At 38.6% G+C, this 24,156-nt stretch overlaps 1 protein-coding gene across 2 annotated transcripts in view; it reads left to right on the top strand.

Annotated features, from left to right (window-relative positions):
• Window positions 1-201: 201 nt before the first annotated feature.
• Window positions 202-24,156, top strand: part of clptm1l (CLPTM1 like) — a 29,345-nt gene continuing 5,390 nt past the window's right edge. The window contains exons 1-14 of one of the 2 annotated variants that reach the window (XM_043719415.1): window positions 202-594; window positions 3,800-3,900; window positions 6,263-6,452; window positions 7,938-8,080; window positions 9,575-9,653; window positions 11,587-11,704; window positions 12,731-12,825; window positions 13,891-13,975; window positions 15,488-15,591; window positions 15,768-15,833; window positions 21,152-21,202; window positions 21,506-21,588; window positions 21,688-21,722; window positions 21,811-21,866. In XM_043719415.1, the coding sequence (XP_043575350.1) occupies window positions 424-594; window positions 3,800-3,900; window positions 6,263-6,452; window positions 7,938-8,080; window positions 9,575-9,653; window positions 11,587-11,704; window positions 12,731-12,825; window positions 13,891-13,975; window positions 15,488-15,591; window positions 15,768-15,833; window positions 21,152-21,202; window positions 21,506-21,588; window positions 21,688-21,722; window positions 21,811-21,866 (1,377 nt within the window). In that variant the 5' untranslated portion in view covers window positions 202-423. Of the gene's footprint in view, window positions 595-3,799; window positions 3,901-6,262; window positions 6,453-7,934; window positions 8,081-9,574; window positions 9,654-11,586; window positions 11,705-12,730; window positions 12,826-13,890; window positions 13,976-15,487; window positions 15,592-15,767; window positions 15,834-21,151; window positions 21,203-21,505; window positions 21,589-21,687; window positions 21,723-21,810; window positions 21,867-24,156 lie in introns of both variants that reach the window. The other variant, XM_043719414.1, reaches the window with a different exon arrangement.

Consider the following 24,156-nt stretch of genomic DNA (forward strand, 5'->3'; position numbering starts at 1 on the left):
GGGGTGGGGGTTGGGGTTGGAGTGGGTGTGGAGTGTATTGGGGAGCGTGTGGGGGAGGGGTGGATGGGGGTGAAGTGTGTTGTGGGGGCGTGCGGCGGTTGTTGGGACTGGGGCTGGGTATGAGCGCGTGCTCCCGCGCTCTCAGTTTGAAAGTTAACGGCGGAGTGTGCGCATGTTGGCTTCTGCATCCGGCGGCGCGTGGTGGTGACGTCATGTCCTGGCGGAAGTGTGTGTGTCGGTGCGGTTACCAGGTGGAGGCAGTAATGGAGGGAGCAATGGAGGTGGAGGCAGAGTGTGTGAGCTGGTGTGGTTGTGCTCCCACTCAGAGGGGGAGCTGCTAGTATGGTTTAGCACCCTGACCTGTCACGTCTGTTTCTAAACTCAGAGATGGTGCGGTTTTTGTAGTTCGTAACTGTTCCCGATATGTTTGGGTTGAAGACAACCTCTTTTACCACCCTGATTGTGGGGGTATTTATTGCCTATGTTTTACATACTTGCTGGGTGATGTATGGCATAGTTTACACCAAGCCCTGCGCTAACCCCAAGAACAAGAACTGCATCAAGCCTTATCTAGCTGTTAATCCTAGAATTCAGGTCAGTGCCTTTTGCTTTTTGCACACTCTAGTTGGTTCTCCTCCACTGTTCAACGTGTCAGATGTCAGTTAAGCTGATGACTTTTCTCTAAATGCCATATTTTAGATTTAGACATCAGTTTGCCATGCTTTAAAAGCTCATTTTGCTTTTAGACACTTTTTTTTGATAATGAAATATTGTGATAGTGCATCCGTTTCAGAAGTGTGCAGCTGCAGTTTCACAATACTATTCTGAATTATTTTAGGCAATCTCTTTCAGGATTGAAGATGACTTGCTTCAGCTTTGGTTTGATTGATTCCAAAATGCGTGATAAGTCCAGTGTTTGATATTCAGATGGTTGCTATGTGTAGAGCAGTGATACGTGGAGTTTCAGGTCAGTGGGGTGTTGGGAGGTCTGTATACACTCTCCACTGCCCCTGCATATTCCTGATGAAGTGTCTGTGTTTGGTATCTTCCCAAATGAATCTTCTGTCTGTAACAAGCCATGAATTCTTTAATCTCTTTAGGAATGCTTTGAAGACATCTGAGGAATATAATACTTGCAATCACAATCAGTTTTGCTGTTGATATTTTTCCATTTATGCTATGGAGAGGCAACTTGCAAACTGTTTAGAACATGTGCAGTTCTTTTTAAACCAGTAGCTCCCTCAAAGGTAAACAAAATCATGATTTAAAAAACTATCTTTAGAGGCAGTGAGAACCTGGCTAGTTGTCACTTTCCTTTGTGCATGGACCTCTGGTTAACTGAAAATCAATTATTTGTGTTGTGAACTGCATCAGTGGCAATTTTTTTGAATAGTTGTTAAAGGAGGAGGTCTTGTAACTGACACTTTCCTGAAATAGCCATGCAATGTTAACATTTTATGAACAACTCCAAAGAGTAATGGAATCATGTCTTCAACTGTAGCAACAGTTCTCATAATTTCAACACTACACTATACAAGTCCTGCTTTTAAAAGTTTACATTTGGATTATACTGCAGCATTTCCTTCTTGTAGAAGCAAATATTTGAATGATTGAATCGTTTGATGTGTTTATGCTGTATTTTTATTATGTACACTTGGCTATGAATTCCTAATTTCTTTCCATCTGATAATTAATATGGAGAAATTAATTAAAGAAAATCAATTCCACAAATTTTATACAATGTGATCAGAGATGGAAGTGGCTTAAAATTATCGATCTATGAGAGCATCAGTTTGACAGAAAATAATTAGATTTCTATCGCAGTACAATTATCCTGCAGCCTATCACTAATCCTGCGCTGGTAACATGAGCTGAAATTAATTTTGTTTTATTGATCCACCTGGTGCATGGATCACACATTACAAACCAAGAAGTCAAGGATACTTGCATTCGCACAAAATTTTAGTAACCAATTAAAACTTTTGAAGTATAGTCTCTGTTACAATGCAGGAAATGCAGCAGCAATTAGCTCACAGAATTCTCTTACAAAGATCAATGTGATAATGACAATTGTAAAATGATAACGACAAACTGTTCTTAGTGATTATCAAATAAATATCCGCCCAGTACACTGAAGGTTATACCTTTGCTCTTTGAATTAATGCAATTGGATCTCTCATATCCACCTAACATAGTTGGGGGCTTGAAGCTGAGCAATGCAGTCCTCTGCTGAAAACATGTTGCTGGAAAAGCGCAGCAGGTCAGGCAGCATCCAAGGAGCAGGAGAACCTTGGATGCTGCCTGACCTGCTGCGCTTTTCCAGCAACACATTTTTAGTTCTGATCTCCAGCATCTGCAGTCCTCACTTTCTCCCAATGCAATCCTCTCACAGGGGTGTAAGGCTAGACTTGAGCTCAAATAGTTGGATTTGAGCACCACCCATTTGACTTAGAAGTGAGCCATTGTTCAGAGTGAAAACTAGTGGCCAGTATTACTGAACTTTGCCTAGCAGCTGTGAATTTTGTAGCCATGTTAGCAGTTTAATTTCCAGTACTTGTATTCTCTACTTTTCAATTTTGCGTTGATTTATTGACACAGCTAAAGGCAGTGGAGTAAAATCTAACTAACAGAGCATCACTGCTCTGCATTCCTGAAGAAGGGCTTATGCCCGAAACGTCGATTCTCCTGTTCCTTGGATGCTGCCTGACCTGCTGCGCTTTTCCAGCAACACATTTTCATCACTGGTCTGCACACAGCAACACCAGCAGATCAAATACTGGACTTATCATCTACTTTGGAATCATTTGAATCAAAGAGGAAGCAAGTCATCCTCAGTCCTGATCGAGGTGGCCTAACTGGATTAAAATTGACTGCACAATTTGCCAGGACAATGCTGCAACTCACTTTAATGGTTTAAACCTATTTATCTGATCAATGGGTTAAGAGATGTTATTACACACCTCTGACGTAGGTGGGACTTGAACATGAGCCTCCTAATCTAGGGGTAGAAACACTACCACTGTGCCACAGAGCCCCACATTTTTAGCACACATTACAATGTTGACTTTTTTTTTGAATGTGTGTAAGTAAACAAAGCGTGGTTGAAGGCTTTGTTGAAGTTCCTGTGTTTTTTAAAATGAGTACACATTAGGTCGTACAATGAGTGAATGGAAGCTTCGTTTATGGTTGCCTTGTTAGCATTCAACTTTATAATGCTGTATGTCAAACGATGTTGAGGTCAGCTGCAGCATTGTGCTGAGAAAGTATCCAATTCCATTTGAATAGGAGTGGTCCAAGCCAAGGCATTACAAATGGCTCTTTGCCGCAAACAAGGGTTAAAAAAAACGACCTTTCCAATCTTAGAATGGCAAAATTTAAAAATCAGAACCTGGCAAGTAAATGCAGTTGTAAATAGGATCGGGTTGCCTGGATGATAAGTTGATGGTGGTATATGTTTGAAACTGCATCTCAATTGTTCTGGTGCCATCATTTTGTTTTCAGTGAGATGGATTATTGAATGGGAGCTGCTATGAGTTTTCATTCTTGAATTGTTATGAATACATATAAAGTGTTACTGATTATGCTAACAATTAAGAGCTTTTAAACTATTTGCAGGTTTCTGATATTTAGTGTTGTGATGGTCATTATGTGCACTCCCGGTGTGCTGGATATGCTTTGGTTTGCTTATCTGGCTGATGTAAAAATTTGCATTTTATTAATAGTTATTTCACAAACACAGCCTTGAAAAAAAAAAATTCTTTCTGTAAACTTTGCTTAGACTTTTGAATTTGTATTTTAGTTGAGTATCTATGCGTCTACAAAAAGCAGTGTTACTGATGGAGCCAATTTAAACCTAATGTTGAAGATGGAAAACTTTGATGTGAACTCAAAATTTGAGAGGTATCTATTTTTGAGTTTTATTATGCATTTTACTGTGCTGTGCAATCTGTAAGTCTTCCATGAATTAGTGAGTCTTCCACACTTACCTGTGAGCAAAAGGTGAAGTCCATAGCCTGAAAGATCCTGATTCTACTTCACTTCTTCAATCTTTCCAGAAAACAGATTTAACAGGGAAGTGGTTTAATATCACTTTGTTATTACTAATTAATTCTCATATTTGAAAATACTGCTTCCTGTAGATGAGCCAGTAAGACATGCAATAAAATTTGGGTTATCGGACTCCATAGATCCAGAATGTCTTTTACTTATTCCCCTGATGACTGTAAATAGTATTCACTTCAAACTTGTTGACTTTCTGTTAAGGTTGATATTCCTTATTTAAAAGTGCTATTACAAAAGTACTGTTCCCACCTCAGGTGACTGTCTGTGTGGAGTTTGCACATTCTCCCTGTCTCTGCGTGGGTTTCCTCCGGGTGCTCCGGTGATGTGCCACTCAGGTGAATTGGCGAAGCTAAATTGTCCATAGTGTTCAGTGAGTCAAGGGTAAATATAGGGTAGTGGAATGGGTCTGGGTGGGTTACTCTTTGGAGGGTTGGTGTGGACTTATTCGACTGAAGGGCCTGTTTCCACACTGTAGGGAATCTAATCTCAAAAACCCCAAGATAATAGAGGGGTAATCAGCTTCCCTCTTGTTAATCCTAAATAGTAGGCCACAACCAATAATTATATTTTGTTTTTAGCCCAAAATTATTACCGTTCATTGGAATATAGCTCACTAGAAATGAAGGAGTCTTTCCTGAGTGAAAGGAGGAGAATTTTCTTTTATTACCTTCTAACCCCAAGAGAGAATAAATAACTAATGTGATACTGAACACACATGCACAAATATGGGTGTTAAGTTTAGAAAAGAGTGTGTCAGGGAGAATAAAAGTTATCCAGTTAAAGAATCTTTAAAGTTTTAATTTCTTAACCTGAGATCACAGTTTAATGGTTGACTTGTATCCTCAACTATAGCAGAATCTGTAGATCTTTGCGCTCTCGATGAATGGTTGTTTCATCGATTTGCTTTTTCACTGGGTGTATATCCTGAGATGATGAGAAAAATGTAGTAAGAGAGTTCCATCTGGTATTTTTCCTTTTCTCTGATTCGCTGCTCAAAAACAGATATTGAAATGCAGTTCAGTGTGTAATCTGGAGTTGTCTTCTCTTCAAATTGCTAAGCAGCATGTGTGACCCTTCTGTCTTCCAACATCGAAAATTATGGCCCAAGTGAATTAAACAATTAAATTGAAGCAAATTTCTTGTTACTGACCTAGTCTGATGTCAATATTTTGAGATAAAAATGGGATTTGTTTATTCCACATGGGTCCATTGAAACTTGCAGTTATCTTTGTTCTGTCCTTACTGTCACCCTGAATAGCTACAGATGGTTACCCAACTTTAGTGGTGTAAGACTGGTGGAGATTTGAAAGTGAGGATCTTGAAATTGATTTCAATGTTATCTTGGGAAGCGTAAGAATGTTAAGTGAAATGCAGTTAGCTCATGTATTTCTACCAAGTATGAGACCACAGTACGAAATTGATCTTGACCAAAATGTAAAAATATCATTACTATCTGAAGCATAAACTGATAATCAGTTTGTCTTCTGCTCTATTGTTGTTATTATTCAGGTTGTTTAGTGTTGCTAACATATTCTTTCTCTCCTGTTAGTTATGGTTGTAGAGGATAAATACCAACACAAACTGCTTGGGACAAGTTGCAAGAATTGTATAATTTATATGTAAATGCAGGTTTTTAAAATAATTTTTAAGAAATAAGCTTTGTTAAAGTGTTGAACACTGTGTGGAAAAAGGCATGCACTTAATGCAAGAACTGTGAAATAATAATGTTGTTTATACATATGTCTTAAAATGGAGAATTTTGGTAGAATTATGTTAAATGAGTAGTTCCTAGCAGTTGTCCAAATGACTGAGCTTTTTAGAAAGATAAAATAATTGTGGAATAATGATCTACAGATTAAACATCGATATAGATCTCAAATTTAATTGAGTTTTTAGTTATTGTATGTTTCAGTATTTGCTTTATATAGAGAAGTGTTCAGTTGGACAGTAGCTGGCTAAATCCTATGTTCTGTCCATTTCAGCAATAACTGTTGAAAATTAAAAATGACGAGGTGAAATGAGTTTTTCTTTGGATTTAGTTTTGCTTCAATTTGAATGCTATGTTCTTTGTTCAAACTTGGGTTATCATGAATTTATCATTTTAGAATTATTAAAAAATAGCTTTTGTTTAACAGCTATACAATAACCATGCTTCTAAGAATCATTCTATGTTAACATACCCTTATTTATCTTTACAAAGGATCGTCAATGTTTCAGTACCAAAGAGAACCCGTAGCAATGGGACGCTGTACACTCATTTGTTTCTCCACCATGTTGGCATGCTGCCTTGGCATGACAGTAATCATGTGTACGCTATTGGGCACCTTACAACATACATGATACCAAAACCTGAGGAAATCAACCTGATTACAGGAGAAACCGAGGCCCAAGTATGTGCTGTTTTAAATATGATAAACAGCATTATAATTAATTTAAAGTTAGGCAAATGGAGCTTTTTCACCTAAATGATAGATTGAAACAGCACATTCAGAGTGGACTGTTAATGATTTACTTTAAAACTAGCAGTAAACTGACATTCAGATTGGAAGAAGTGATTTCGGCAAAAGTGGTCATTTTCTTTAAGTTAATGGGTTCAGCGGCTAAAGTGCTCAACATATCTGCACAACATTTCTCACAGAAATGGGTTTAACCTCTAGCCTTTAATGGGTTTCTGATTCTAACTTTAAGGTCGACTTATGTAATGAAATATTGTAGTATGATGTTGCAGCGCCGAGTAACCTGCCAAACAGCCTGGTGCTGCAAGTGGTGACTCTTCTCCCTGAGTTCGCAAAAGAATCTAACATTTAAAGTTTATTATTGCAGTATGGAATTGTAGTGTTTTAAAATAACATCTCAATAAATGGTGCCATTTGTACAATCCAGTTCATTTTTGTTTTCAAAACACCCTTTCCAAATATTAACCTAACTGTCCTGAAGTTGTATGGTGCATTATCAAGCTGTTAGGTTTTTTCCCTGAGGTTTCACACATGAGATGCAATTCGCACGCACCAACTTCTGCAAACAGTTAAAGTTTATGAAAGCCTGTACAAGTAAGGTGACCCCCTTTGACCCTCTTCGCACGCCTGCGAAGTCGGGCCAAAGAGGCCCCTAGCAAAGGAAACACATCCCCTTTATACAGGTAATACTTACAGCTCCTCTAGCCATCCCCCATCCATCCCATCAAAGCAATGTCAAATGAATATTTATGACCATATTCTTGCGATCTGATGTTCTTGCTTTTCTAACCAGTGGCAAGACCTAAGCTTCGTGGATTTGCACCCTGCCCCCTCCAATGGAATTAATTCCTTATTGTATTAACTTTCCTGGATACCTGCTTGAGGTTAACCTAAAAGAGGTTAATCCAAAAGAGACCTCACCAAAGTCCTGCATAACCTCAACTTGGCTTCCCAACTCCAATACTGAAGGGACTGAGCAATGAAGGCAAGAGTACCGCACACCTTTTTAACCACCCTGTCTATATGTGATGCAAACGTCAAAGAATTGTGTATCTGCACCCCAAGGTCCCTTTGTTCTACAACACTACCCAAGGCTCTACTGTAAAAGCTCAACCCTTGTTTGTTATACCAAAGTGCAATACCTTGCATTTATCCAGATTGAACACCATCTGCCGTTTTTCAGTCCATTGACCCATTTGATCAAGATCCTTTTTTAATCTTAGAAAACCTCCTTCCCTGTCTACTGTGCCACCAATTTTGGTGTCATCCACAAATTTACTAACCATGCCTTCTATATTCTCATCCAAATCACTTCTATGAATGAAAAACTATTTTCTGCTTATTTTTGAGCTTCTCAATGATTAACTGATTTTTCTATTGCAGAGTTAATTTTATCATTGCTTTCTTCCACAAAAGCAGGAAGCAGATGGTCGTGCTGAAACTAAAGTTGCTGATCAGCCTGTAGCACATTGGCGTTCAAAACTCACCATCAATATTATGGCTGACAACTTCACTTTTGATGGATCTGCACTTCCTGCTGATGTACATAGATATTTGAAGCTGTAAGTTTATGACTAGTTGAAGATACTGAAAGCAAACCTTAACATTTCCAAGACATTGCATTGATCTCGTTGCTTAAAATTTAACAAAAAAAACTGTTAGAATTAATGCATTTTTATACCAAAGGATGTTATTATTAAAACAAATTATGTGGCCAGTGATAATGCAAGGGAGGAGCAAGCTGAATGTAAAAAGTATGGTAAAGATTTGTATGAGAATACACTGCAGTTATCATAAAGAAGAATCTAATGATCTTTTATTCACAAAACATGTCAGGAATGATGGGGACTGATTAGGGACCAAAGTGTGCAATGTTGAAAGCATAGGAATTTTCTGATGTTAAGGTATGAGAGACTGGCTGGATACAGAATGAGGTTAAACCTAAAGAGAGGAGGTACTAGTAAGGCTGACAGTGCTGAATGCATCACTTGGTTCAGATGAGATGAGGGAGGTAAGCCTGGAAATTGATATTAAATGGTATGATTTTATGCAAATTGCAAGGAAATGGAAACCTAGGTGATGTTACATACACAGACTTTTTAAGATTGGAGGAAAGGTTAATAAAGCAGTTAGTAAAACACATGGAATCCTAGACTTTATTAACAAAGTGCAAAAGTCAAGATGTGATGCTACAACTGTAGAAAACATCAGCCTGGTGCCAGCTGAAATACTGTCTAATTCTGGACACCACTTTTAGGAAAAGCATGAGAACTTCTGAGAGGACACAAGATTTACCTGAAGGATTCCCAGGATGAGAGATTAGAGTTTTCTGGATAGACTGGTGAAGCTGGGATTATTCTGCTTCGAGCAGAGAAGGCTGCAAGGAGATTTGAAAAAGGTGTTTAAAGTCATGAAACATTAAGGTGGAGTAAATTGTTGTGCGTATGTGTGCTCAAATACCTCAACTATTTTTCCTTTCATTCTTGGAATCCAATAAGGAGAGATTTCAGGAGGGCCTGTACCCATTGGAGTATAGAAGATAGAGGAGTGATGTTATTGGAATGCATATCCCTTGAAAAATTGGTAGAGTAGGCAGTGTGGGCTGTTTCCTCTTGTGGGGGTGACTAGAATTAAGGAAAATAGTTTAAGAATAAGAGGTTTCCCCTTTAAGGTGGAGATGAGGAAATTTTTTTCTGAGGAAAGTTAGCCTGTGGAGTTCTTTTCCCCAGGAAGAAATGGAAGGTAGCTAATTGAATTTATTCCTGGTTGAGAATCTGGTTTTTGAAAAAAGGTCAAGGGTGATGGAAGCTAATAGGAAAGTGGTTGCGACCAGAGGCAGTCACTCGTGATTTTACACAATAGTGTTGCATGCTCGAAGGGCCAAATAGCCTAATCCTATTTCTGAATAGTTTGTTTCTCAATGTTTTACCAGTCAAGTCTAAAATATTTATAAGCGCAAGGATTCTGCTGTAAAAAAAAATTGTACATTTTGATCTTTTAAAGGTTTCATGACAACAATCCTCTTTTTAACACTTCAGTTTTGTTTGGTATCTTAGGATGCAGCATGGCAGGACTATGCAGTATCTTCCTATTCTGTTTGTTGACGAGCTAAGCAACCGAGTGAGAGATTTGAGGGTAGGTTCAATTTTTTTTATCTCATCCCTGCAACTGGAAAGGCCTTTGTTTACCATACCCAGAAACAATACACCTGGTTGTGAAGAAAAGGCAGGAGTTTGGCATGCAGTCAAAATGATCAGAGCAGGTGCAGACACAGTGGGCTGAATGGCCTCTTTCTGAGCAATGCCAGCTGTATGACTTCACTGTAAGAATGTGCTTCATTCCATGCTCATTTACTGCCAAATATGTTTCATGACAAAAATTGGGGGACGTTTCTAAATGCTTTCTTCCTCAATCCTTTTGTCTCCAGGCAGCCTGTTCCAATACTTGCTGTTCTGTGGTATTAGAGAGTCCCTTAGTCACTCCTACCTGATGTGGGAGCATCTGGCATGCCCATGCTAAAATGGTTGAAATCTCTAATTCGTCATGTGGGAAATCAAAACTGCAAATTTTCAGTTTACCACTGTGTCGCACAAGGTGCCACGATGACAATATTTCCAACAAAGATATATTTTGATTTGGATGGTAATCTCTGGTCTGTTCCCTGTGAGGGTAAAAGGCAAACTTTAAAATAAAGGCATATTAACCACCATTGTAACATGGCGACTTCTAACACTGGTAAAAGGTTAGATCACATGGGATCGAGGGAGAGCTCGCCAATTGGATACAAAAATTGGCTTAAAAGTAGGAGACAGAGAATGATGGTGGATGGTTGCTTTTCAGGCTGTGACCAGTGGTGTATCACAGGAATCGGTGCTGGGTCCACTGCTTTTCACTTATATAAATGATTTGGATGTGAATATTGGTATGTTTAGTAAGTTTGCAGATGACAGCAAAATAGGTGGTGTAGTGGATAATGAATTAGATTATCACAGAGTACAATGGGACCTTTATCAGATGTGCCAATGGGCTGAGGAGTGGCAGATGGAGTTCAATTTAGATAAATGTGACTTGTTGCATCTTGGTAAGGCAAACCAGGGCAGGACGTACACTGTTAATGGTAGGGCCCTGGATAGTGTTGCCAACCATAGAGACCTCGGAATGCAGGTGAATAGTTCCTTGAAAGTGGAGTTGCAGTGAGACACGGTGGTGAAGAATGCATTTGGCATGCTTGCTTTCATTGGTCAGAACATTGAGTATAGAACTGGTGAGGCCACTTTTAGAATATTGCATACAATTCTGGTCGTCCTTCTAGAGAAAGGATACTGTTAAACTTGAGAGGGTGCAGAAAAGATTTACGTGGATGTTGCTGGTATTCGAGGGTTTGAATTATAGGGAGAGGCTGAATAGGCTGATGCTTTGTTCCCTGGAGCATCAGCAGCTAAGAGGTGACTTTTTAGAGGCTTATAGATTCATGAGCTTGGATAGGATGAATATACCAAGTCTTTTTCCAAGGGTGGGGGAGTCCAAAACGAGAGAGCTTAGGTTTAAGACGAGAAGGGAAAGATTTATAAAGGACTTGAGGGGTAACTATTTCACTGAGGGTGGTGCATATATGGAATGAGCTGCCAGAGGTAATGGTAGTGGTAGTGGTAGAGATGGATACAATTTACCATTTAAAAGACCTCTAGTTGGGTATATGAATAGGAAGGGTTTAGAGGGATATGGGCCAGGCAAATGGGACGAGGTCAGATTGGGATGTGTGATCAGTATGGATGAATTGGATTGAAGAATCTGTTTCTGTGCTGTATGACTATAAATTATACTCTGTAATTTACATATCAACAGAGGGAAGTAATGATCAGATTAACTTGGTTGGTTGATTTGTTTATGTACTACTATGTTTTGTAGAGTTCTGCTAGATTGTTCTTTCAGTCAGGAACTGATTGTAAATTGGATAGTTTAAAGTGAAATTGCATGTGATTTTTTTTTAACTAAACACTTTAAATGCTCCAATAGCTTTGTATCTTTCTGAACAATTTGTTTTCTGATATTCAAATTTCTATTGCAGATTATAAACGCTACATCGATTATGTTACCTCTTACAATTTCTTATGATGCAATATCTCTTGGAAAACTAAGGTTTTGGACCCATATGCAAGAGGCTGTCTATTCATTGCAACGGTTTGGTATGCCATATCCTTGAAAATGACATTTTTTTTAAAAAATGTGATCTTTTTGTTTTCAAATCAAGGAATGTCAGTCCTAGGGAATTGAACACTCTTCCTTGTTGAGGCTCCATTTAAATAATAATACTATCGTAACAGCTCATCAGACAAAAACAAAATTAAACTCTGGTCGTTAGATAAATTGTTGCAGCAATCTCAGAAGAACTACTCTACTAGTTCTGCATTTTCATATCTTGCATCAATTGTCCCCTGCCACATCTTCCATCTTTAATGATTTCGAGCTGCCGTGTGGGTGACTTTGCATTGTAGCACCAACACTGGGACCTGAGTTAGAGATACCCATTATTTCAGTATTGGAAAATTTGTAAAGTAGTGTGTGCTCAACACCTAGCAGCAATTTGGCCGTTTTATTGAGAATGTTGTAGGTAATTTTGTGAACCTGTGGAATTCATATAAACTACTTCAACTATATTTTAGTTAACATCTAGCCTTTTTGTTTTGCAAGTCGTGCAAGTGCTGGAATATTACTGTCATTATCTGATTGCTACATTAATCATAATTATTGTCCCTCAAATCTTTGTGGATTAAGAAAATAACTAAAGGAATAAGAAAGGGCTATAAGAAGGCCTGAAAGGCAATCCTTAATGCTGTGCTTAATTGTTGGGAATGGTATGGAAGTATACATTCATATTGTTGAAAATGACAAATGGCACCATTTTCTTTCCGTGTTGTTGTTTTAGATGTAGTGTTTATAATTGTCTAATTCCTGCTGGAGGCATTTCCTCCTTCAGTGTAGGAAATGCCTGCTCACAGCTGTACCATCTCATCTAAAGAAAACTCAGCTGTTGAATAATTTTACTCAATTATAATGGTGCTAATTATTTTGAATTTTGTAAAGTTATCAGGTCTACTTTTACCCTTTAACTCCCAAACCTGCATTCTTATGAAGAAAGGAATGTTGTTTACTTTAGCAAATATAAAGTAATTTAATGCTTTTTCTTTGTCTTTTCACGCTGTACATTTTAGGCTTCACAGAAAAAGATGTTGATGAAGTAAAAGGGATCTTTGTGGACACCAACCTCTACTTCTTAGCTTTAACGTTCTTTGTTGCAGCATTCCACGTAAGTTGTAACTAAAACAGTGTTCACTTGGTGGAGGTCGTGCTATTTCTTTTTGGTTTCGATGTTTTATTATAGACAGGTTTTGCATTTTAGCAAAAGAATCCTAGGATCTGTCCTGCCTTATATTTTCATGTGGCCTCCTAATGGTTCGTGATCTCAGCTGAGACAGTTAGAGCAAGGTGCCCAAATTGACGGAAGGCATTAGATCATTCTCCCACTTCATTTGAACATCAAATCTGGAGCTAATGAAACCACACTGTTCAGTCTGCCTTTGAGATTGGCAACTATTTTCTGACCTCTGTGGTGATTAGTAATCTCAAGCTCTCAAATACAGCCATGCTGTCGTCATCAATACGACTAGGAAACACTTTGGAGTATGAGTAGATGTAAACCAGGCATTTTCTGCATTGATTAAGCTGGTAAGGTTAGTGAGAACATTCCTGTATATCAATGATGCCAGTTTACCATGCTTACACTTGGTATGCCACCTGGTAAGACAGAAAATCAAATACACTGTTAAAGTTTTTGTTCATCAGGGTGTTCAATGGACAATTCAAGGGGCTCTTATCCAGGAGATGTGTTTTATCAGGGAGACAAATTTTTTGGTGCCATTCTTTGATAATTCTGCAGTTTAAAGACATTGGCTGCTGATTCTACACATTTTAACTTTTAAATGTCTATGAAATGTTTCCTTTGATGGTATTCAAAGTTATATAAATAGTTAGAATCACCATTTTAACATTTTCAAAGCAAAATGTATATAAGCGTCAATTCATGGGTACTTAACAGCTGGGTATGTGTAAGCAATGCAGTAACATTGAATGGAAATACCTGTTTCCAGCATCTAACATGACAGTAAAATGAACAATCCGCAAGCATGAATTACATTTTATTTACCTTGAAATAACCCTTCAAATGTGTGTTCAGTTATCCATCCCAAATTTTGTCTTAAATTTCTGCCAGTTTCTCTTAGTATTTGGGGCATTTTCCTTTATTAAAGGTGCTGTATTGTTGCAAGTTACTGTTGCAGTTCTGCATTAATTTTTTTTTGCCTTTGTTGCGCAGCTCCTGTTTGATTTCTTGGCTTTTAAGAATGATATTAGCTTTTGGAGGCGAAAGAAAAGCATGGTTGGCATGTCAACAAAAGCAGGTAAGAATTAAATGCAGTTAGTACCTGAAGTGTCTTATTTAAAACATCCATGTTTAAAACTAGGAGGCTCTTAAATTGACCAAAGAGTGTCTACTATTTTAGTGGGCGGCACGGTGGCACAGTGGTTAGCACTGCTGCCTCACAGTGCCAGAGACCCGGGTTCAATTTCCACCTCAGGCGACTGTGTGGAGTTTGCACGTTCTCCCCGTGTCTGCGTGGGTTTCCTCCGGGTGCTCCGGTTTCCTCCCACAGTCCAAAGATGTGCAGGTTAGGTGAATTGGCCATGCTAAATTGCCCGTAGTGTTAGGTAAGGGGTAAGTGTAGGGGTATGGGTGGGTTGCGCTTCGGTGGGTCGGTGTGGACTTGTTGGGCCGAAGGGCCTTTTTCCAAACTGTAATGTAATCTAATCTAATTTTCATTTGCATTCATTGTCAGTTAATGGTTACAGTGTACTGCTCCTGGCAGAAGCAGCTCTGTGCACTCACTAACTTATAGTCTTCACTATGTTTGGGCTTGTCCCACAGTTTAAAACACACATTTAGTACTGCAACAAATTTTTCCTAAGTCTCCATCCATAGTTTAGGAGCTAGTCAGATAGAGGAAGTAAATGCTAAGATAATAAGAATGATGATAGTGTAAACCTTGGTGGTGAAACTCCATCAAGTTTGTTTTACCTGAACTGTCAGATCAGGGAACTGCAGATAACATGCCTCTGTACAACCAATACTGTGTGATAGTGGATTTGAAATTTGTTTGAATTTCTGCTATTGTTGTTTCTTTACCACTCATAATAAGCAATGATACTTCCTCACTTGGGATTTGACATGCGTTTAGTCAGTAGTGTAAAATGCTACCAGACTTGTTGCATTTAGTTTTTGAGGTGTGAATTAACATGCATCGTTTTTCAAATAAAATTTTGCTTCGCAATTACTTGAGGCCAATGAAATGAAATTATTGTTAATTTTATTAACCTTACAATATCATACTGGTGATCATGTATAACGAACAAATTGCACTCCTGTAAACTTACTTGTTGGAAACCTTTGGACCTGGAACACTGTTGTGGTAGTATAGTTGTCTTACATACTGAACGAGAGAGATCAGGTTCACTTCTTGATCTTTATCAAGTTTGTGATTCTGAGATAGAATAGCGCTAATCATTGGATTTTTGTGATCCCTTGTCCCTAAGAAGATAGGGGGAATGGCAAGAAAGAAGATTGATAATTGGAAATGTATATGTGAATATGGCTTCTATATGCTGGCTTCACAGTCAAGTAGTATACTCCCTGTTTAGACTGCATGAGTGCTTAGGTTCTGAACTGTAATGACTTTAAGAGACAAGAAACGCCATGTTATAATCCTTGCCTCTGTATTTGTTTGTATTTTGAACAAAGCCACGTGATGGTGTTATATATTTGACCTTTTGATGACCAATAATTTTAAGAAGGCTAAATTAAAAATAAAATGATTAATAGAGTGTAACATTTTTCTCCCTCTGGTTCTTTCCTACAGTGCTGTGGCGATGTTTTAGTACTATTGTTGTATTTCTTTTCCTTTTGGATGAGCAGACCAGTTTATTAGTCCTTATTCCAGCTGGCATTGGTGCAGTCATAGAGGTAAAGTAACAATCTGAAATTAAATACAAGATTTGTTTTTACTGTTGGGAATTGGACCAACTGTTAAAGCATTTAAAATATTTTCATTCCTTTTTAACTTGGACTTTGTTTTCAATTTTTGTTTTCATGTTCATGTCACAAAGAGTAACTTAGTTTTATGTTCCTTTATGCTGTAGGTCTGGAAAGTTAAGAAAGCCTTTAAGATGACAGTTAAGTGGTATGGCTTGAGACCAGTATTTCAGGTGAAGTATGAAAAAGTTGTTTACATGTGCAATGGAGATTACTTTGAATGCTCTATTTCCTAAAGTATTTGCATGAACTACTTTTAATGTTGTGAGCTCAGCTAAGTCTTTCAAAGAATTCAAAGAATTAGCCGAATTGATCATATATAGGTTATTCAGAATGTTTTCTTTTTTTAAAATTCCATATGATATTTATTTATTTTTAAGAGATGTTAGCCTAATATCTTGACCACTAATGCATGGTAGCCTAGTAGTTATAGAAGTGGGTTATAATCCCGGAGTTCCAAGCTGACAACTGTCCCACAGCAGTTGGGTAATATAGGTAGTACTGGGATAACGCAATTTCAGCAGCGCAGTTTGGCTATGATGTCATTGAAGAATTAGGGAACAGGAGTTTTGAGAATGCTTACCTCTGTTGGCAATAGCGAAGTTCCAGCGGGGATCATTTCGCAAGTTTCATTCTGCATGTGCGCTGACGTTCACGCCACAGTCTTTGTGCCTTTCTGCACGTGTGCCGTGTCTGTGCTGTCCCACGTGCGCAGTGTCAATACTGGTCTTCGTGCCATTCGCACGTGCACAATGTCAGCTACCGACTGAGCAGCTTTGTGAGAGAGATACTGTACAGAGAACAGCTTTCTTACATTTTTAAAAAAATGTACTGTGTTAAATTTACTTTTGTTTTGATAATAAATATGATTTCAGCCTTCATTAGGCTGTGCTATGCTTTGCGTTAGACTTTTGGATGATTTTTGAGTGATCGAATGTGATATTTTTTGCTGGTCTGCCCCAACCCCATTTTTCCCATAGGCCCCATTATTTCTATCAAGTGAGGTTTTGCAGGAACACAACTGTGACGTTGTAGGAGAGCTACCTGTAAATGTAAAAATTTTGTCATTCTTACCAACCTGGACAAATATTCATGATAGAATTGGTCACTGCCCAGTAAAAAAATAAATTGTCACCAACACAAGGACAATCTCCATTGTATCGTGTGCATTAATAATTAAGCCAAGCTAAGAGACTCTCATTCTGTGCGGTGCTGTCAGTTATCAATAACTGATTCCAGAATTTATTCCTCAACCATCATCCTCAACCTGTCAGGACCAAGATGGGAGGAGTATACTGCATTTCTGTAGTCCCATAAATGAATAGGCCATTATTTACTCTGTTCCTGATATGGCCAACAGTATACTTTATTAGAACATAGAACAGTACAGCACAGAACAGGCCCTTCAGCCCACAATGTTGTGCTGACCACTGATCCTCATGTATGCACCCTCAAATTTCTGTGACCATATGCATGTCCAGTAGTCTCTTAAATGTCCCCAATGACCTTGCTTCCACAACTGCTGCTGGCAACGCATTCAATGCTCTCACAACTCTCTGTGTAAAGAACCCACCTCTGACATCCCCTCTATACTTTCCTCCAACCAGCTTAAAACTATGACTCCTCATGTTAGTCATTTCTGCCCTGGGAAATAGTCTCTGGCTATCGACTCTATCTATGCCTCTCATTATCTTGTATACCTCAATTAGGTCCCCTCTCCTTCTCCTTTTCTCCAATGAAAAAAGTATGAGCTCAGTCAATCTCTCTTTATAAGATAAGCCCTCCAGTCCAGGCCACATCCTGGTGAACCTCCTCTGAACCCTCTCCAAAGCATCCACATTTTTCCTATAATAGGGCGACCAGAACTGGACGCAGTATTCCAAGTGCGGTCTAACCAAAGTTTTATAGAGCTGCAACAAGATCTCACAACTCTTAAACTCAATCCCCCTGTTAATGAAAGCCAAAACACCATATGATTTCTTAACAACCCTGTCCACTTGGGTGGCCATTTTAAGGGATCTATGTACCTGCACACCAAGATCCCTCTGTTCCTCCACACTGCCAAGAATCCTATCCTTAATCCTGTACTCAGCTTTCAAATTCGATCTTCCAAAATGCATCACCTCGCATTTATCCAGGTTGATCTCCATCTGCCACCTCTCAGTCCATCTCTGCATCCTGTCAATGTCCCGCTGTAGCCTACAACAGCCCTCCATACTGTCAACGACACCTCCAACCTTTGTGTCGTCTGCAAACTTGCTGACCCATCCTTCAATCCCCAGACTATTAGACTTAGGGTAAAATGATTTAGGAACCAGGGTTTTTTAATAATCATAATTATTGATTTATTTTTTTTAAAATCCGCAAGATTGCAGAATTGATTCTCACACGTAGTTTGTAACATGAAAATATAAATATTCACCCTACTAAATAAAACAAAATACCAAGCAACACTCACCAGGTAATTGAAAACTAAAATAGATTTTCTTTCTGTGGCGATCCACTATTTTGAGGGGCTGGAGTGAGAAGAAACATGTTTGGCCAGTTGTACTTAAGGCAAAAAAGATAAGATATGGAATGACCAAATAGTCTGGAGTTCTGGCATATGTGGATGGGTGTATGCAGTAATGACATCAGCAGTATCTGGGATAACTAGGACACACCATATCACAATTTTTTCCGGATGCTGTTCAAGGGGACCATCAGGTTCCACATTGCATTTTTTTCCTGGCAATAGAAGAGCTGCGTTTGGAATCTTTCTCGAAACAATCTCTAGGCCTGCAAAGCACTGTTTAAACAGTACAGCCATAAAAACAGTCGACTGTTTTCCCTGGAGTGAGTTCAAGCAACCAAGACCAGCAATTTACATGGAGCCATATGATTCTCAGGAAGTGTTTTTTTAGAAAAGTTCCATTGCCTGTTTTAAATTATCCAGGTATCCTTGCTCTTTCAAACTCAAGTCCACAAAAACAAATATAATACGTGCATAACAAATATTGTTTGTTTGTTTGTGGGGCTTTGTTCTAAGGAAACAGGGAGATGAATTTCCTTTCCTTCCATTTCAACAGTGATCACACTTATAAAGTATTCATTGGTTATAAAGCATTTTGAGACATCTCAGGATGATGAGGCACATTATAAAAATAAACTTAACGATTTTCATTTATCAAACTTTAAAAACTGAAGAAAATATGTCCTATAGATCTTCACAGAGACATGGTCAGATGAAGATGTGACCCAAATCAAAGAGATGATATTACTTAGAGTGACAGTGACTTGTTTTAAGAAGAACCGTTTTATGGGAAGTCTCTCAAGAGAAAATATTGGAAATGTGCAGAGCTGTTTGAGCAGGAGGTAATTCCAGAGGTGTGGTCTAGGTGGCTAAGACATAACCATCAATGAAGGGACATAGAAAAGGATAAATGAACAAAATGCCAGACCTAAATCAGTGAAGAGCTTTGAGGGAAGGTTTTGATCGGCTGAACAGAGACTTTCGAACTATGGGGAGGCAATAGCATAGCAGTATTATCGTTGGACTGTTAATCCAAAGACCCAGATACCTGGGAACCTGGGTTCGAATCCCACGGCAGGTGGTGGAATTTGAATTCAATAAAAATCTAAAGTAATCGTCGAGTCCATTGTCGATTGTTGGAAAAAACAGTTATCATTTAGGGAAGGAAATTGCCATCCTTATCTGGTCTGGCCTGTATGTCTGTGCAGACCCACGGCAATGTGGTTGACACTCAAGTGCCCTCTGGGCAATAAATATGAGCTTAGCAGGTGAAGTCCTCATCCTGTGAATGGATTAAAAAAAAACTGTGAATGGTAATATCATGACTGGTCCTCAACACATTTGATAATTGGAAGTTTTGGTCAGGGAATAAGTCTTGATTTTTGAGAACGTAGGAGGTTAATATTACACAGGTGGAAGTAGGTAGTCTTTGTGATGAAACACGTGCAAGACACTTGGCTTCTTGCCTACACAACATTTTAGGAGAAAATGAGGACTGCAGATGTTGGAGATCAGAGTCAAAAAGTGTGGCGCTGGAAAAGCACAGCCGGTCAGCAGCATCCGAGGACAGGAGAGTCGACGTTTCAAGCATTATCTCTTCATCAGGGATGTAATTCCTAATGAAGAGCTTATGCTCGAAACGATGACCCTCCTGCTCCTCGGCTGCTGCCTGACCGGCTGTGCTTTTCCAGCGCCACACATTTTAACTCTACACTCGATTTTACACCAATAGAGCTTGTATTACTGACAGCCAAATATCTGCAAGAAATTGTGACTCGTTGAAAACAATTTCAGAGAAGAAATCAACCAGACAGGCAGCAGAAGTGCAGAATTGTATATGTTAGTAGACATCTGAGACTTAACTGTGCAGATGTTGTGAAGAGGTGGGAAGTGGCAAGGCAGAAACTTAATACTGTCGAAGTGTAACAGCGCAGTGATGAGAAGAGACATTATTGCTGATGATGTTCAAATATAATTGTATAGCTAAGAGTGGAACCATAGAAAGGGAAGTTTTACTGAGCTGGGCACTGAAGAAGAAACATTGAGAGAAGGGTCAGTGTGTTCACCTATGGCAAAGAATCTGAAAAATCAAAAATAAGTGAGGAGGGTTGAATGCACACATTGCCACACTGAAGAATAAAGTTGCGACTTTGGTTAGAGTATTTTTAGCCCCTCACCAAGTGTGGTAACATGACTGAAAAAGCTTCAATTTGGGAAGTTGAAGGAAAGGAGAGCACAGATTTGGCAGCCGAACACTTGTACAAGGATGTTGAAAAGAAACAGTAAATTGAGGTGGGATGGTGGTCCTCTGTTGGTTTACTTAGCATAGGAATGATGACAGTTTCTAAAGAAAAGAGTTAGTACTTGAGGAGAGGGAACTATTTACCATGCAACCACTGGCGTATTGCAGAGAAAAGGAGACATGTCTTTGAGGTTTTTCATCAGAATAGATGCAAGATTACCAAATTTCAAAGAGATCCACCCTTTACCCAGCATGAGAAATGGTCATTGATTTGTTGATAAGTTGGCTCTGGTCGGCACCATTGCTATAGAGGCTGCATCGGAGAACTATTAGAGCCGCATTTCTTTTAATTGAAAAAAGACGCAAGAGGATGAATCCTGCTTACAAATATATAAATTACAATGTCACCTAACATAAGTTGGAAGCTTAAATGAAACATAATTAGGGCAAGGTGGGGTGGTCTAGAGAGATTGGATGATTTGCGATGAAGAATTTGGCTGAAGCTCGTGTTTTCCTCAGCAGTTCTCCATGCGGTGTTTTGGGGAAGGTCTGTTGGCTAACAAGTTTCTTACTTTCTCCTCCCAAGCTCCAGGAAGTTGTAGCCAGTTGTTCTCTCTCGCCACCTTAACTGCTCTAAGATAACTCTAAATGTACCATGTATGCTTACATGTTTTGTGAAATAAATGTGAATTTAAATGAACAGTGAAATAGATTACTTTGGGTATTCTCTGTTGCAGTTTGGAACCTTTGATGAATCTGAAAAAAAGACTGAGGAATATGATACTCAGGTATTTGGGTGGTTTCTGACTTTTCTATTTGGGTTTGACATGATTAACCAAATGTACAGTTGAAACTTAAATGGGCTACTGAGCTTGTACTGCTCAGTCTGTACTTGGATCTCCATAATTATGCCAACATGAGCTTACCTTGATTAGTATAAGGAAAACAACTAACTGAATCTGCAAAAACAAAAGTGAAATATTTAAAGGTTTGATGCAGTTTTTACGAAATATGTGTTCACTTGCATAATTTATGGTAGATATAATTATCTGAATGTCTGATGGTTGTGGATTTTTCTCTCTCTTTTTCAGGCAATGAAATTCTTGTCCTACATACTTTATCCACTTTGTTTTGGTGGAGCAGTATACTCACTATTAAATATAAAGTACAAAAGGTAACTATCAATGGCTCTTCAGTTAAACTTAATTTATTTTTCATCTTCAAAGCAAGGTTATCTAATGCATTGGATTTATAATATTTCATGTCTTTTCAGTTGGTACTCGTGGTTGATAAATAGTTTAGTTAATGGTAAGTGTCCCTTGCACATGCAGTTACTTGTATATATTTGCTCTGTTTTATTCACATGGATATTAAAATGTTTATGTGGTTATTGCAGGCGTTTATGCTTTTGGATTCCTGTTTATGCTGCCTCAACTGTTTGTCAATTATAAGGTTAGTGATTAGATCGATTATCCTGCTCATGTAGTTATTTTAGGAGAATTCAACCTACTATTATTGAAAATGGAACAATCCACTTGGTATTTTGTAGTATTTAAATCTTTCTGTCTTTGTTCACAACCCACCATTTTGTTTGTGAATTAAATTCTGTATGTCTCTTTTGACAGTCTTGAATGTGTGTTGTAACTTTATAAACGGGAAAGCCAGTCACTATAAGTGTGAGACAGTGGCTTTAAGTGCTTCCTTTATCTCACGGCCTCCAGCCACAGCAGAAACACCCTCATAACCCCTTCCTACTTCTTTAGCTCAGATCAAGGAATCTTGAACCTGCACCCAGCATCCAAAATTGGAGCATCGATTGAAGTCTCTTTGAACACGCAATTGCTAAATCTACAATTTTGGTAGTTGGTATGAGACATTTCTAGCTCTGTGCTTTTAGCTTGTGTAGTACTAGGCTAAGGAGTAGGTAGAAGTGCTTACTTAAGATAAGTCTAGTGAACTGGAGCAAAAACTGTGTGTTGGGGCAGCATGGTGGCTCAGTGGTTAGCACTGCTGCCTCACAGCACCAGGGTCCCAGGTTTGATTCCAGCCTCAGGTGACTGTCTGTGTGGAATTTGCACGTTCTCCCCATGTCTGTGTGGGTTTCCTCCGGATGCTCCGGTTTCCTCCCACAGTCCAAAGATGTGCAGGCCAGGTGAATTGGCCATGCTAAATTGCCCATAGGGTTAGGTGCATTAGTCAAAGGGAAATGGGTCTGGGTGGGTTGCTCTTCGGAGGGTCCGTGTGGACTGTTTGGGCTGAAGGGACTGTTTCCATACTGTAGAGAATCTAATCTAAAAAACATTGTGAAATTGATTGAGTTGGACTGTCTTTCTCAATGATCAGAAAGTGTGCCTGGATTCGCAGTAGGTTCACGCATGTAAGAATAATCAGGACGTGAGTCTAATGAGAGTTGAGGAAACAATTATGTTAAACTTTAACTTTTACTTAAGATATAAAAATAAAGTTTTTTTAATGTCAAAACTTCAAAAACGTGCAATAATATTGAATTTGCTGTAGGGACACTAACAGTTGTCCATCGGTCCCTCAGTAAGAGTTGTAAATATTGTGTGTGTTTGAAGGTTCAAAATTCAAGACATTTTAAATATAAGAATAGTAGTTTTGTGTTAGAACTGGAAGTACTAAACATTTTGTAAGGTTTTACAGTTTTGTGTTATAATTGTTGTGTGCAGAGTTGTTAGATAAGAGGCACTGAATGATTCCAATGCAGCTATCTAAAGACAGTGTTTAAGCTTCTTAATCTGATAGGTATTGTAAGTGTTTTGGGTGAAAAAAAAATTGAAATAACAGCGCTTTTCTGAGTTAAATAGAAATGCTCCATTTCTGTTCTGAGAGGGTCAGTTTTTTTTTACTGCAGCTTTGTGACAGCATGCCACCTTGACTCCCTCAGCTGCAGGTGGTTTAATTTGAAATGAATATATGGGCTGGTTATTGAACAGATTCATCTGTCATTGTGATGACTGGCATTGGTAGTCTTTCTGTGCACAGTAAGTATTGTTGTCCAATAAAGCAGTTTAGCATTTAGTTAAAGAAAGTTTTAATAAATATCAAGATTTCCACAATGTTTGCCATTTTAATCCTATCTAGAGTTTAACCTTTTGATATGTGCTGAAGAAATTTGCATAGTGTAACAAGCATGTTGACGTAGTACTTAAGCAATGCATTCAGTGAAACTCGACTTATAATTGAGGATTTTCATCACAAGATGAATTGTCTATACCCCTTCCCAAATCCAGCACCTATGGGACCGAGATTGTGCTAGATTTTAGACTTTCCTGGACTTTGGTTTACTCATTATCCAACAAATTGTAGTTGCTTGACTCTAAAGGGAGGATGCACAAGTTTCAAATCTGTTAATATGACCACTGGTCTTGGGCCATGCAAAATGGATTTAAGTAGCAGCATCTTCAGAAAATTTCCACATTGTCATGAGAAAGTGCTGCATGGATTCCTTAAGTGTCTGGCTAATGTTGAAGAGATCTCCTGTAGTTGTTTGAAAGGAGTCTGACCTGTTTTTCAAAAGTAAACTGAGGACAGTCATGACCTTCATAACTAAATGCAGAAGGGCAGTTTTTAAACAAACCTTGTGTAAACAGACAGGGTACGATATGAGTGGCTCCCAGAGGAAAAACATGTCCAGTTTTTGGACAATTCCACTTTTTGAAGAGTTAGATTTAGGGTACTGTACCTACACACAGAATTATGCCTGATTGTTATTTTTACT

The sequence above is a fragment of the Chiloscyllium plagiosum genome, chromosome 29, assembly GCF_004010195.1.
Source record: "Chiloscyllium plagiosum isolate BGI_BamShark_2017 chromosome 29, ASM401019v2, whole genome shotgun sequence".
Lineage (NCBI taxonomy): Eukaryota > Metazoa > Chordata > Chondrichthyes > Orectolobiformes > Hemiscylliidae > Chiloscyllium > Chiloscyllium plagiosum.